General features: G+C 40.1%; 1 protein-coding gene across 3 annotated transcripts in view; it reads left to right on the top strand.

Annotated features, from left to right (window-relative positions):
• Window positions 1-12,114, top strand: part of ADAMTS18 (ADAM metallopeptidase with thrombospondin type 1 motif 18) — a 104,214-nt gene extending 92,100 nt beyond the window's left edge. For all 3 annotated transcript variants that reach the window (XM_065567260.1, XM_065567259.1, XM_008170481.4), the window contains 4 exons: window positions 2,530-2,721; window positions 3,326-3,538; window positions 5,468-5,615; window positions 10,061-12,114. In XM_065567260.1, the coding sequence (XP_065423332.1) occupies window positions 2,530-2,721; window positions 3,326-3,538; window positions 5,468-5,615; window positions 10,061-10,176 (669 nt within the window). In that variant the 3' untranslated portion in view covers window positions 10,177-12,114. The remainder of the gene's footprint in view (window positions 1-2,529; window positions 2,722-3,325; window positions 3,539-5,467; window positions 5,616-10,060) is intronic.
• The last annotated feature ends 312 nt before the right edge of the window (window positions 12,115-12,426 follow it).

Here is a 12,426-nt window from a genome sequence, read left to right as displayed (position 1 = left end):
ACTATTTGTTTTTCAGTGTATAGGCAAATCTCTGGAATTCACTGTTGCAGGAGCTTATGAAATCAGATATTATGGCTAAATTTTTAAAGAATATGGACAATGTTTTCAACACTAACAAAGTTTGCAGTTACATAAACAAAAATAAAGGAAATAAAATATCATCTGACAGGACTTAAATTGAGTCCCTGCAATGAGTTGAGAAGGAAATTGGTCCACAGATACACGATTCCCTAATTGGCAAGATATATGATAGAGGTTTCTGAGACTTTAAGGTATATGGATATCACCTTTTCATGCTTTTCTCTGAAACCATGAGGCTAGAAACTTTCTTTATTAAAAAAATGAAAGCTGAGCTCCTCATATATTCATGCAGCTCCAGCAACCGGTTCTTTAAGAAAAATCACCAGTTATCATACAAGTTGGTGACACTGGATTGGAAACTGACAGAAACTGCAAATATGCAAGATCAAATGAGCCAGTGGTTAAATGTAGTGGCTCTTCTGAATGATACTTCAAAGTTGGATCCATTTGGCTTTTCAGATAGATATAAAGATATTGGGTCTGATTTACGCTGCAGTACTCTGGTTTTATGCTGATGTAACTCCACTGTGCTCAGTCCCATCTTTTTACCCTTTTCAATCTCTTAACATCCAGGCATCCCAACTGGGAGACAGGACAAATATACTGTAAACCTGTAATTTATCTTAATTTTAAAAATAATAATGCTCTTCTCCCTTTGAATAATCTAAAGACAATTATGTTTAAAACTTTATTTAGCTTTGGTCCTGAGACCGAAGGAAAATATTTATAACCACAAAGGTATCAAACACCAAAAGACATGTTAAAAGGTTTCATATTTGTAGAACTATTTTGTAAATGGTTTGTTTCTGCATCTTTTTCTTAGAAATAAAAGTGTCAATTCTAGTCCCCAATACCACCACCAGCTGGGAGTCTTACAGGATGTATCTCTGATATCTTAATGAAGGTTTGGGGTGTTCAGTCTTTAACAAAGACTTATTTTGTCCACAGTATTCATTAGTTATTGATGCTAAACAGTTATCAACAAAGATAAAAAAATCGAAGAGTATTTAACAGTGGGACCTTTCCCTTCTCACTTATTCATCTTTTACTTTTGGCTTTGGTGTTGTCATCTCACTAGTCATGCAGTCATCAAGGTTATTAAGGACCTGAATTTTTAATGTTAAAAACAAATATAAAAATAGCTTTTCTTTGGGGCAAGGAGGAGGGGTGGGCAGGGCTTGAGAACCTTTCAGATTTTCTTTTACATCATACAGAAGCAAAAAGAAAAACCCAATCTTTCCCCCTTTGCTATACATCTGTGAATTTGTTGTTTTGGTTTGGGATTTCCAAAGACACTTAGGAGTTTTGCCTAATTTTCTTATCAAAATATAATGGCAGTTGGGCACATAACTTCTTTAGGTCTCTCTGAAAAGCTCAGCCTCCGTCTATCATGCTGCAAACTCCAAATAAATAAATAAATAAATAAATAAAAGTGTATCCCTCACAATGTCAAATCTCTTCACAGACAGCTAGGGAGAACGCAGTTCAGTTTATGGGAAGACCATAAATCCAAGCTTTTCAGCGAGCACAGGTTTTTGCGCACTGAGTTTGGTTAGAATGTTTTTAAAATGTCCATGCACTTTGGTAGCACAGTCCACAGGCTTTTACATGTATATTACTAACCCAATGAACTCTGGTAAAAAAGTAACAAACAAAGCAAGTACAGGATGGTAGGAAATCTGCAGTTATCTCAGGGCTTTCACAATTCTGCAATTTCTGCTCTAGCATATATTCAGTTGGTCCATTTTGTTTCAGCCACAAAAAGCATATTTTAGATTTTAAATCAACATAGTAACACAAAAAAATAAGAATAACTCAATATTTATAATGTTTTCTAACCACAGCCAAAATGTCCCACGTTCCAGTCATGGCTTTGCAAAATAACTTGCTTTGTGGCTTTGGCTAGCGCTGGCCCTAGCATAAATTGGAGCAGCTGGCTGTGGCCCTCAAGGGCCCAAACACTAGTCGAGAATTGGAAGAGTACAGCTGCCATCTACCTCCTCCCATCCTCTATGCCAGGGTGGGTTCGGGTAACATAGGAACCCACAAGTGTAGCTTTACACGTGTTGAGAGCTCCTTTCATTGGGGGGATTCTCAGATAGGTAGTTAGGGCCAGTTTTCAGCTCCTTTGTGTTGCCAAGGGCTGAGAGAATCTCTTTCTGTGCTTCAGTTCCCCATGTATAGGACAGAGAATGCTTATCTTCCTTACTGGAGAGCTGTGAGGGTTAGTTAAGGCTACACAATAAAATGTTTAACTCCAGGTTTGAAAAATGAAAAGTGCCACAGAAGTATGTTTATTACATTACATTTTCCATAACAGAATTACAGGTTTAAGTTAACAGCAGTGGCTACAGATAAGATTCATTATGGCTTCTGTGTTCTGCTGTAAATACAAAAATGTCAATTTTAAGTGCCCCAAACGCAAATGAATATTTCTTTCTGCCAAAGTGTTCCAAGACCTGTGGGAGAGGCATTAAGAAACGGGATGTCCACTGCAAAAGCACCAGCTCTTCCAAGCTGAAAATCTTACCAGAAAGTATGTGCAGCAGAGATCCCAAGCCAGAATCCCAACAGACCTGTGTACTAGGACGATGTCCCAAAAACGATCGGCTCCAGTGGGTGGTTTCTTCTTGGAGTGAGGTACAGTACCACAATCTGAATGACCGTCTTGCTCTCTGCAGAGCTCATAAAAGAGTACTGAAACACTAGCATGCACGGAGCATATGAGAGAAAAAAAGTGCTCTGGATTCAGTAAGGGTCATGATCTGATGAAAATACAAACTCTGGATCATTTATAAGAGCTTTGCCTGTAACTAATATTGTCTACATTTTAAAAAATGACTAGTAATTTGTAGCACCTTACTTTTTAGATGCCCTACTTAAAACATCTGGAGAGACCTGATCTTCAGAACGTGTTAGGGCACCTTCCTTCCCTTTAAGGTGTTTTCATTTGGGCATTTAAAGATTGAGGCACTCAAAGTCAATTTTGAAAATTTACGTCTTCATGTCTCAAAACACTTGGCTGTTTCCTGCTGTCAGTTTTTATGCCAGACTCCCCCTGGCTTCACAGTGGTTTCCAAGATGGCAGAATTCATACTTGTATAGAAACATTTTCCCATAATCTTTATGCTTTTATTTTCCACGATGCATTCATATTCCACAAAAGTTTGTCCAGGCTTTATTGGAACTGATATTAATTTACGGCAATGTATTATTTTAAAAGCACCCACTTCATTTTTTTTAGTGCTCAGCCTCCTGTGGCCCAGGTATTAAAAAGCGGGAAATGAAGTGCAGCGAGAAAAGCATTCATGGAAAATGGATCACTTTCCCTCAGCGAAGATGTCGGAATATAAAGAAACTAAACATAGAACTAGAAGAAGCATGTAACAGAGGAGTTTGTCCATTGCAGAGGTTATACCGCATGGTGTCCGGATGGTACTCCTCACCCTGGCAGCAGGTATGAGAAAAAAAGTCAGCCTGGGTTATTTGGAGAAGGTTACTCCTTTCCCTCCCACGTCAGTGCTCTCCATTCCCAATGCTACTTTCTCTTCTGGCATTCATGGAGTCAGTAGGGAGTGTACTGTCCCTTCTGTGTGGTAGATCTAACATTGTTCTCCCACTATTGGTCACTGTGGAATGGAGAACCTCACATTCACCATGTGGGTGAATATACCCTTAATGACCAGACCAATAACCCTCCCAGTTCAGTCCTCTTTGAACACAACCACACATTGTAGTAGGTAATGTCAGAGTTAGAAATATCAGGCCAAATTCTGTTCTCCATTACATCCATGCAGCCCCATTCGGTTAACATGGTAATAGGGCATGATGTAACCAGTGGGTGGGAATGGCTGGTATGTAGGGCAGTCAGTCCAAAAAGTCCACTGGGGCATGATGAAACCAGTTCGCAGGCAGCATGGGTGTTTGGTGAAACACCTTCTGAATCATGGGTAATGCCCAGGGAAACTGCACAAGCAGACCATGCAGAGTTGTGCAGCCATTCCAAAGAGAGGGCTAGAACATAGTATAATCGGCCATAATGGGACTGTTGCATCTTAATGTTGATAGCCCACAGGTGTCTTCTGCATATAGTCATAAGAACATAAGAATGGCCATGCTGGGTCAGACTAATGGTCCATCTAGCCCAGTATCCTGTCTTTCAACAGTGGCGGCGTCAGATGCTTCAGAGGGAATGAAAAGAACAGGGCAATTATCAAGTGATCCATCCTGTTATCCAGTCTTAGCATCTGGCAATATTCCATAAAAAATCTTGGACCATGCCGATATTTTGGTATGATGTAGCTGGTTCCATATTCCTGCATTTTAGTGTAGCTAGTTCCTTTATGCTAAAATTAAAGAATCTCACCTGTTACTTGTGGTGTCCCTAGCCTCTTACAGAAGCTGGGAATGAGCTATAGGGGATGGATCACTTGATGATTACCCATTCTGTTCATTCCCTGTAAAGCATCTGGCGGTGGTCACTGTCGGAAGACAGGATACTGGGCTAGATGGACCTTTGGTCTGACCCAGTGTGGCCATTCTTAAGTTCTTATATGTGCTGCAGCTACACTACATTCTATGCCATTTCCAAATTCCATCTTTCCATTCTTCTTGAAAGTGCACTGTAGATGAACTATATCTATATTCTCAATGTATTAGAGCATCTGCACAGATTGTCTGCATTCCTTAAATACTATGATTAATTACTGGATCAGCCTGTATTTGTTTCTACATTCTTGCAAACAAGCTTCTGTATTTCTGGAACTTATCTACTTTATGAGTCACATATCTATGAGACACATATTTGTTTAACATTGTATACTTGTTGTATACTTGCAACAATGTATGCCTGACAGTTGTAATCAGATGATACCCATCACATCTTTTCATGAAGCTTATGCAAGTGAAAGACTCACTCACTTCATAATACTTCAGAGATCTTCTTGAAAATACTTGTTTTTTCCCCAGATATTTCCACAATTATGGCTTCACTGAGAATTTTACCTGCGTTGGGACAGCATAACTCGGCCCAGAGAATCAAGTTTCAAAATAGATCAGCACACAAAATAGGGGCTAGATTTTCTAAAAATCTCATCTCCCATTTAGGTCCCTAAATAAGTAACCAGATTTTCAGAGGTGTTCAGTGCAAGTTGGATACTGGGCTCTTTTGAAAATCTGGCATTTGCTTTAGTGGCTCAATGGGAGCTGAGCTCACTTGAAAATCTGGCTCTGTGGGTGCTGAGCTCTTTTGAAAATTTGGCCCTTAGGCTCTTTACAATTTGTAGGCCTCATCCAAAGCCCTGGACAGTCTTTCCATTGACTTTCAAGGGCCTTGGAAGACCATCTGTGTTATAGAATGTGGCATCTCATCTTTCCTTTTCTGCAGTGTACAGTAACGTGTGGTGGGGGAGTGCAAATCCGGAACGTGCAGTGCCTCCGGCAGGGGCAACCAGCAACTGGGTGTCTGCCACATCAGAAACCAGCAGTGTCGAGAGCCTGCAATACTAACTTCTGCCCAGCTCCAGAGAAAAAAGGTAAAACACCAAACTCTGTGTTGTAAATTACATTCAATGGTGGGTTTGATTGCTTGGAATTATATAGCCCAGGGGTTGGCAACGTTTGGCATGTGGCTTGCCAGGGTAAGCACCCTGGCGGGCCGGGCCAGTTTATTTACCTGCTGACGCGGCAGGTTCGGCCGATCGCGGCCCCCACTGGCCGCGGTTCACCGTCCCAGGCCAATGGGGGCGGCGGGAAGCCGCGGCCAGCCCATCCCTCGCCGCACCGCTTCTCGCCGCCCCCATTGGCCCGGGATGGTGAACCGCGGCAAGTGGGGGCCGCGATCGGCCGAACCTGCCGCGTCAGCAGGTAAATAAACTGGCCCGGCCCGCCAGGGTGCTTACTCTGGCGAGCCGCGTGCCGAACGTTGCCAATCCCTGGTATAGCCTGACAAACATCACCTTTGCCAGGAATAGGTGTGTGTGGGGTTATATCTTCCTCTGTAAATCCCACATTTTTCAGTATCACCATTGCGCTCTGCAATATATTAAATTCGGAAGTGCATCACCTCTCTTTTCACAAACAGACATAAGGGGCTAACTTCTAGGTCTGATATGTTCAAGAGGGGACAGATATTTTTAAAAGCAGGAATAATAAAGGATATGTACTTTTTTTTTTTTTTTTGCGCAGTTCAGGTTTGAGTTGTTTCTCGGTCTCTGGTTAAGTAACGATCGGGCTGCTCTGTGCATTACCTGAACTTCCACCCTCTTACAGTGCGTTCTGTTGATGGGAGCATCCCATGGAGACATTGGCATAAAGTTAAAATAGTGACTTTTCTATAGAGCAGCGGCAAACTGTTCTTGCTGCTGCTGTGCAGAGGCCCCTCATAGCTTCAATTTTCTTTCATTTGTCTCTCTTTGGCTCCCAAGCCATGATGCATAGTCACTTATGGCCCAGTTATGCATTGTAGGCCCAGCTTACAGTGCTATTCATCCCAGCATCCCAAAGTACTTTACAAACAATTCTCAAAAGACCCCTGGTAAGGAATTTTAGCATTATTATACCCATTTTACAGATAGGAGCTGAAAATAGAGGTGGTGTCCTGGTTTAAAAAAAACAAAAGCCAGAGCCAGGTCATAGTTGACTTTCTTCAGGTCCTAGAGCTAGGTCATAGCAGCACTTGCACAAGAACACAGGCATCCTTACTCCCTGTCTCCTGCTCTAACCATCAGACAATATTCTCTCTCATCCATATTGACTCCTGAAGCTTCACTGTGTGTGGAAAATCTGTAAAACACATTGCTATGTCAGCCACCAGGCCTTTGGGAAACATAATATTGCATGAGCCCAAGAAGCAAGACAGTTACAGAAATAATATCAATACTGTTGTATTTGCGGGGTGTGCAAAGTACATCCTCAGGATTCATCAGTCAACTGCAACTAGCCTGGGTTGGAGAAATGGATGAATCAGGCCTAAAAGGGATAAGTAAATAACTGAACGAGTTTGAAAAGTGACTAAACAGTTCTAAAGACTCAGAAGTTAGTTCCAAATCTTCTGGGAAGTTCTGCTGTGCTTCAGAATTTGTTTTGTGAATTTATTAAATCACTTTCTGTCATGGTATAGCAAACCCATCACCCCCCAACATGCCTCCCCTCAGCCATATTTCATGTCTGGGCTGGTATCTGTTATTCATTTTGGTCTTGGCCACTTTCTCTCCCTCCCCACAGCTGTAGAAGCTCTTTCCCCTGTTTTGTAACTGGTTCTTCAGACTCTGGAGATCAATTATCTCTCCACTGCTCTCTAACTCTCCATCCAAACCCACGCATGGAGAAGGAGCCAGCTGTGCTGCAATCACATGGAAGCAAATCACTCTCAATTAACAGCCGCACAGCTCCAGCTCTGTGAGCCATTAGGGAGAGATCGTGGAGAAGAAATAAACGTTTCAGGGAGTGTTATCATGCTCTCCTAGACAACTTGGATCTCCCCTCTAGCAATTTTTTCTCATTTTCATCACTCTACCAGAGGCAGCAACAGGTACTGTAACATGTAGCCAATAAATCCAAGATACTTGGAGCATCTTAAAAGGAAAACTGCATTTTTTAAAGAAATTGACATTCATGAAAATGAGGGACCATACTAACTGGAATCAATGGGAGTCTTTCCGTTGACTTCAGCAGTTTCTGGATTAGGTCCTAAAAGTAATTCTTTTCAAGTGCCTAAATCCCATCTTCAAAAGGGACTTACGTGCCATGGGTTCTGTTATGTTCCATTGACTGTGAATGCTCCCATGTGCCCAGGGCACTTTTGAAAATGAGACTCAATCACTTTTTAAAATTTACCCTAAGTGACCTAGGAGCCTGACTGGGTTGGAGAATGTGCTGTGAGAACTTTCCACTCATAATTCTGCATATGCCTCTCAGTCATCACTTGCAATGCCCTTCCCCCTCAAATCATAGTCCTCTCTTGAGCATTCACTGTCAGACTTGGTAAACTGTGTGGTGGTTTTGTCTTGGTATGGTGGATAATGGGCCAAAAGATGCAAAGCTGGGACCATCTCCTTCCTACTTGACATTCAAATTGGAATTTGAATGCTGGTCTCTAGCGGGGAAATGCTGCAGCAAGGTATGTGCCACCTACTTCCCAGAGTGCAGTTTGTCCAGCACCAATCTGTTACTATGTGATGTTGCTTGCAATGTGTTATTGGGGGGGGGGGAAGCATTTTATTAGACAGTGATGTCTCATGTCAGATTATGTGCCTTATGCATGCCATCTTTTGAGGGGGTTTCAAAACAAAACACTTAACCCTTCTTTAAAAAGAAGACAACACAGGGAAGTGGCAACTAATAAAACAGAGGGGTGTGTGGCTGTGTAACTCTGGTGTTCCAGATATGAGGGAGTCTGTATGGTCTGAGAGTGAGATCATTTTCTCTGTGCCACCCCTTTAGTAGCTGATCTGAGAACACAGGCAACAGTAGCTAGATTTTTTGAGTAAGAATCCTTGTAAATTCCCTTTACTGACCATGTGTACAGTAGTTGTGAAGGCAGAATGGAATGTTTTCCCATGCTCATTTAAGACTTTAGTTTAGCTATAAATTTTTCTAAACCTCACTTAAAAGTCTTCATGCTTCTCATACGTTTTGAATTCGTTTATAAATCATCCATATGAATCATCACTATGTACTTTAAAAGAAGCATAAAGCAGCGACTGCAAACACATAGAATGGGATGGCCATGAAATATTTTTTAACCAACTGGGCTGTATGTGTGTGAATCATATACAGAAATAAATGATGCAAAAAATTCATCTGCATTTTAGTGTCTGTTTTTTTTTTTTAAATTAAAGATGGGATTTTCAAACGCACACAAAATTGGCCTAACTCTGCTCCCATTAAAGTCAATGAGAATGTCACCACTGAAGTGGGAGCAGAGGAAGGCCAATGTTAAGCATTTTTGAAAAATCCCACCCTAAATTACCGTGTCATATAATCTGATAAAGAGCTTGATTATTATATTGGGGCCCCTGTTCAGATTTTAATGAATGAAACATGAATATAAATGACAGAATTTAGATATCTCCCCATTTGAAGATGCAAACGTGGGGTCTCAAAAGTAGGGACCTTACCATAGATTTTGCTTTGTGGATGCAAATGTTAACCCTTCTGTGCACTTAGGCTTAGATAATTGAAACTGAACCCTCCTCCCCGCACCCGTAAAATGTGGGTACACATATGTACACAAGGAATTTTGTGCACACACATACAGAGCTTGTTGTCTGAACATTTAGATTTATTTCTGTAGAGTATGTACATACACACACTCTCAGAGCCTGAACTATTTTCTCTGCAGATCAAAGAAAGGGTAGAGTAAGATTCATTAGCATAGGGCTCAGAGGTGGACCCATTTGTGTAAATAGTGGTTTTATTGCAGTGGTTATAATCTGTAAAATAATATAGTGATAAGGGATGAAATCTTGGCTTCAGTAAAGCCAATGGTGAAACTCTCATTGACTACAGTGGGCCAAGAATGTCACCCTAGGATATTTTTAAAGTGTTGTGTTATAAACTATTTCATTTACCTCTCATAATGCCAGTGTATTACATCAAAAGTAGAGCTAATAAATTAAAAAGAAAGTGATACACCTCTACCCCGATATAACGCGACCCGATATAACACGAATATAACGTGGTAAAGCGGTGCTCTGGGGGGGCAGGGCTGCGCACTGCAGGATCAAAGCAAGTTCGATATAACGCGGTTTCACCTATAACATGGTAAGATTTTTTGGCTCCTGAGGACAGCGTTAGATTGAGGTAGACGTGTACTAAAAAAGAAGAGTGCACAAGGCCTCCTTCTTCTTTAACTGGAATCATCCCTCGTGTTTATATCATCGGCAAGTGTGTACAAATCAATAAATTGAAGTACTGCCTAATTTGCAGAATTGCTGAAATACACGCTAAACATATTGATTGGATTTCCCTCTTTCAGATGATCCCTCTTGTCTGGATTTCTTCCCTTGGTGTCATCTGGTTCCCCAGCATGGTGTCTGCAACCACAAATTTTATGGCAAGCAGTGCTGTAAATCATGCACAAGGAAGAACTGATTGCAATATTTTATTGCAACCTTGCAAGGTCAGGATTCTCCCTTTTGGTTTACATTGAAATTCAATTGACTTTAAGGCAGGACCTAGTGCCACATAAGCCACTGATGGAAGAGAGACGTACGGCAGAGTAACTTTCTAGGGGACTATCTGAGGTACAGTAATTGTTAGATAAATGGTGATCCAGGACTGGTTTTTTTGCTGACCTCCCTAAAGTACAGAGTAGTATGGATCATTTGAACACTCCCAAGCAAGGGTCATTTCTTCCCATCACTCTTTAAATATGTCATTTTGCACTGTCATATGTGATAAGGAAGAAAATAAGGTAAGCAATGCTCATCTGGATAATTTATCAGAATGTGAGCAAAAGAGATTGAGAATTCCGTGCCGGAGGTTACAGTGTGGCAGTAGAATATATCTCAGTCTATCACCATTGCTTCTTTTCAGTATTTGTTATGATAATGTCCGTTCAAAGTAAGGAGGAGGTTTACTACCGTTCTCATGAGAGAGAGGTCCATATGGCTGTTGCTCGGAGCATGCAAAGTGTCACACATCACAGGTGTTGTGATTACAATAAGTAAATAGTGCACTACTAAAGTAAATGGTGCTTCTGTATTACACTTGCTGCTGGAAAAGCAAGTTTGGCATCATGCTAATGTTTTTATTGTTTTGAAAAATTACACTTTCTGCTTAGTGTAGAAACTCAGAGGTGGTTAACTAGCAACTTGAAATGTATTCCTAGAAATATTCAGCCAGTAGAATATGTGGAACTTTTAGTATTGCTGTGTAATACAAGTAAAATAGAATTTCACATTTTGACTAACTCAAGGAACTCAAAGATTTATTGAGCTCAATGGTTATATTGTTTTCAACATTCTAAGCACGTTAGGTAAGTTATTTTATGGTTTAAACTTGATTTTTTTAAATAATAAAACTTCAAAATATGTTTTTCAGAAACTAAATTGTTTAAATGCCAATATGCTGAAGAATAACTTATTTTTATCTCAACTTTCTCTGCAAATTTTGGTTCATCAGTTGGGAAAAGAGAAATAGCAGGAATAGGATAGTCTGTTAATTCACATACACTTCTCAGAATGGTTAACTCTTGATACATGAAATATCATCAATTGGAAAAAATAGTAATCTAATCAGAAAAATCAAATTCAATCATATTTTAGACATTTTGATAATCTTCAAAATACACTTTTTTAGGTCAGGCTCCTTAAACATTTTATAGCACTTGCAATGATATTTGTAGTCATTCAGTATCCAGCAGTCAATAGATATCATATATCAAATGGTACCATTTAAAATGTTTCTGCATTGGAAAAAACACCCAATCTGTTTGCCAAAACCATTGTAACTGAAACAGGGCTGTGTCCTACTGTAATTTTCTGGGGAGTGGCTATAAGGGACATATTTATCTAATTCCACCCAATCCCACAACTTCTTTTGATGAATGTAGCTCAATTTTCCTGCTTTTTAAAGTATCATTTCAAACTAGGATTAGCCATCTCAGCACTAATGCCAGACAGTGGTCAGTTAAAATTAGCAGTTCCTTTTGCAACAATTTAAATGAAAAACATGTATTCTCTGATACTTTAAGAAATGTTGATTGGAAACATATCTCAATCAGCTAGGCTCTGTCTTGATATTGGACTTTGTATAATTATAACTTTTTTTTCTTGGAAAACTGCAAGGGTTTTTGTTTTGTTTTTATAATTGTGTCCTTTTATTATTTGATGTAAAATAATTAATTTATTAATGCATAGCTTTTCCTTTATATTTCATCACTTACTTCCTTAAGTAAGTGACAACAGTTCAGAAGAGAAAATGATAGTGTCAGAAAGTATGGATTATGGTGTAAAAAAAGCAAAAATATAAGTGTAATATTTAATTATTTTATAAGTTTTATAATAAAGTACTCTAACTGTTTCACTATATTTGGAATTGTACAATTCTTGAATAAAATATGGAGGCTATAAATAGATGCAGAGTAATGTAAATGGTGTATGTGTTTATCTGTACTAATGCAAATAATCCCAGATTGTTCTAGGTTAAGACAAATACAGTATCCTAGGCTGACAAGACCCATGGCCCCTCCCTAACGCCATAGTCCCACCCCTGTGCTGTTGACCCGCCTCATGCTGTAGATTTACCCAGGCCTGCTGTGGTAGAAGAAAGGCCCGCCCTTATAAGAACTGTCTACTGGGCAGATGTAGGGGGAACAACCACTGCTGGCTGGGCCCTTCC

Source organism: Chrysemys picta, chromosome 14 (assembly GCF_011386835.1).
Source record: "Chrysemys picta bellii isolate R12L10 chromosome 14, ASM1138683v2, whole genome shotgun sequence".
Classification (NCBI taxonomy): Eukaryota; Metazoa; Chordata; order Testudines; family Emydidae; genus Chrysemys; species Chrysemys picta.
This window is presented reverse-complemented; position numbering and strand designations above follow the sequence as displayed.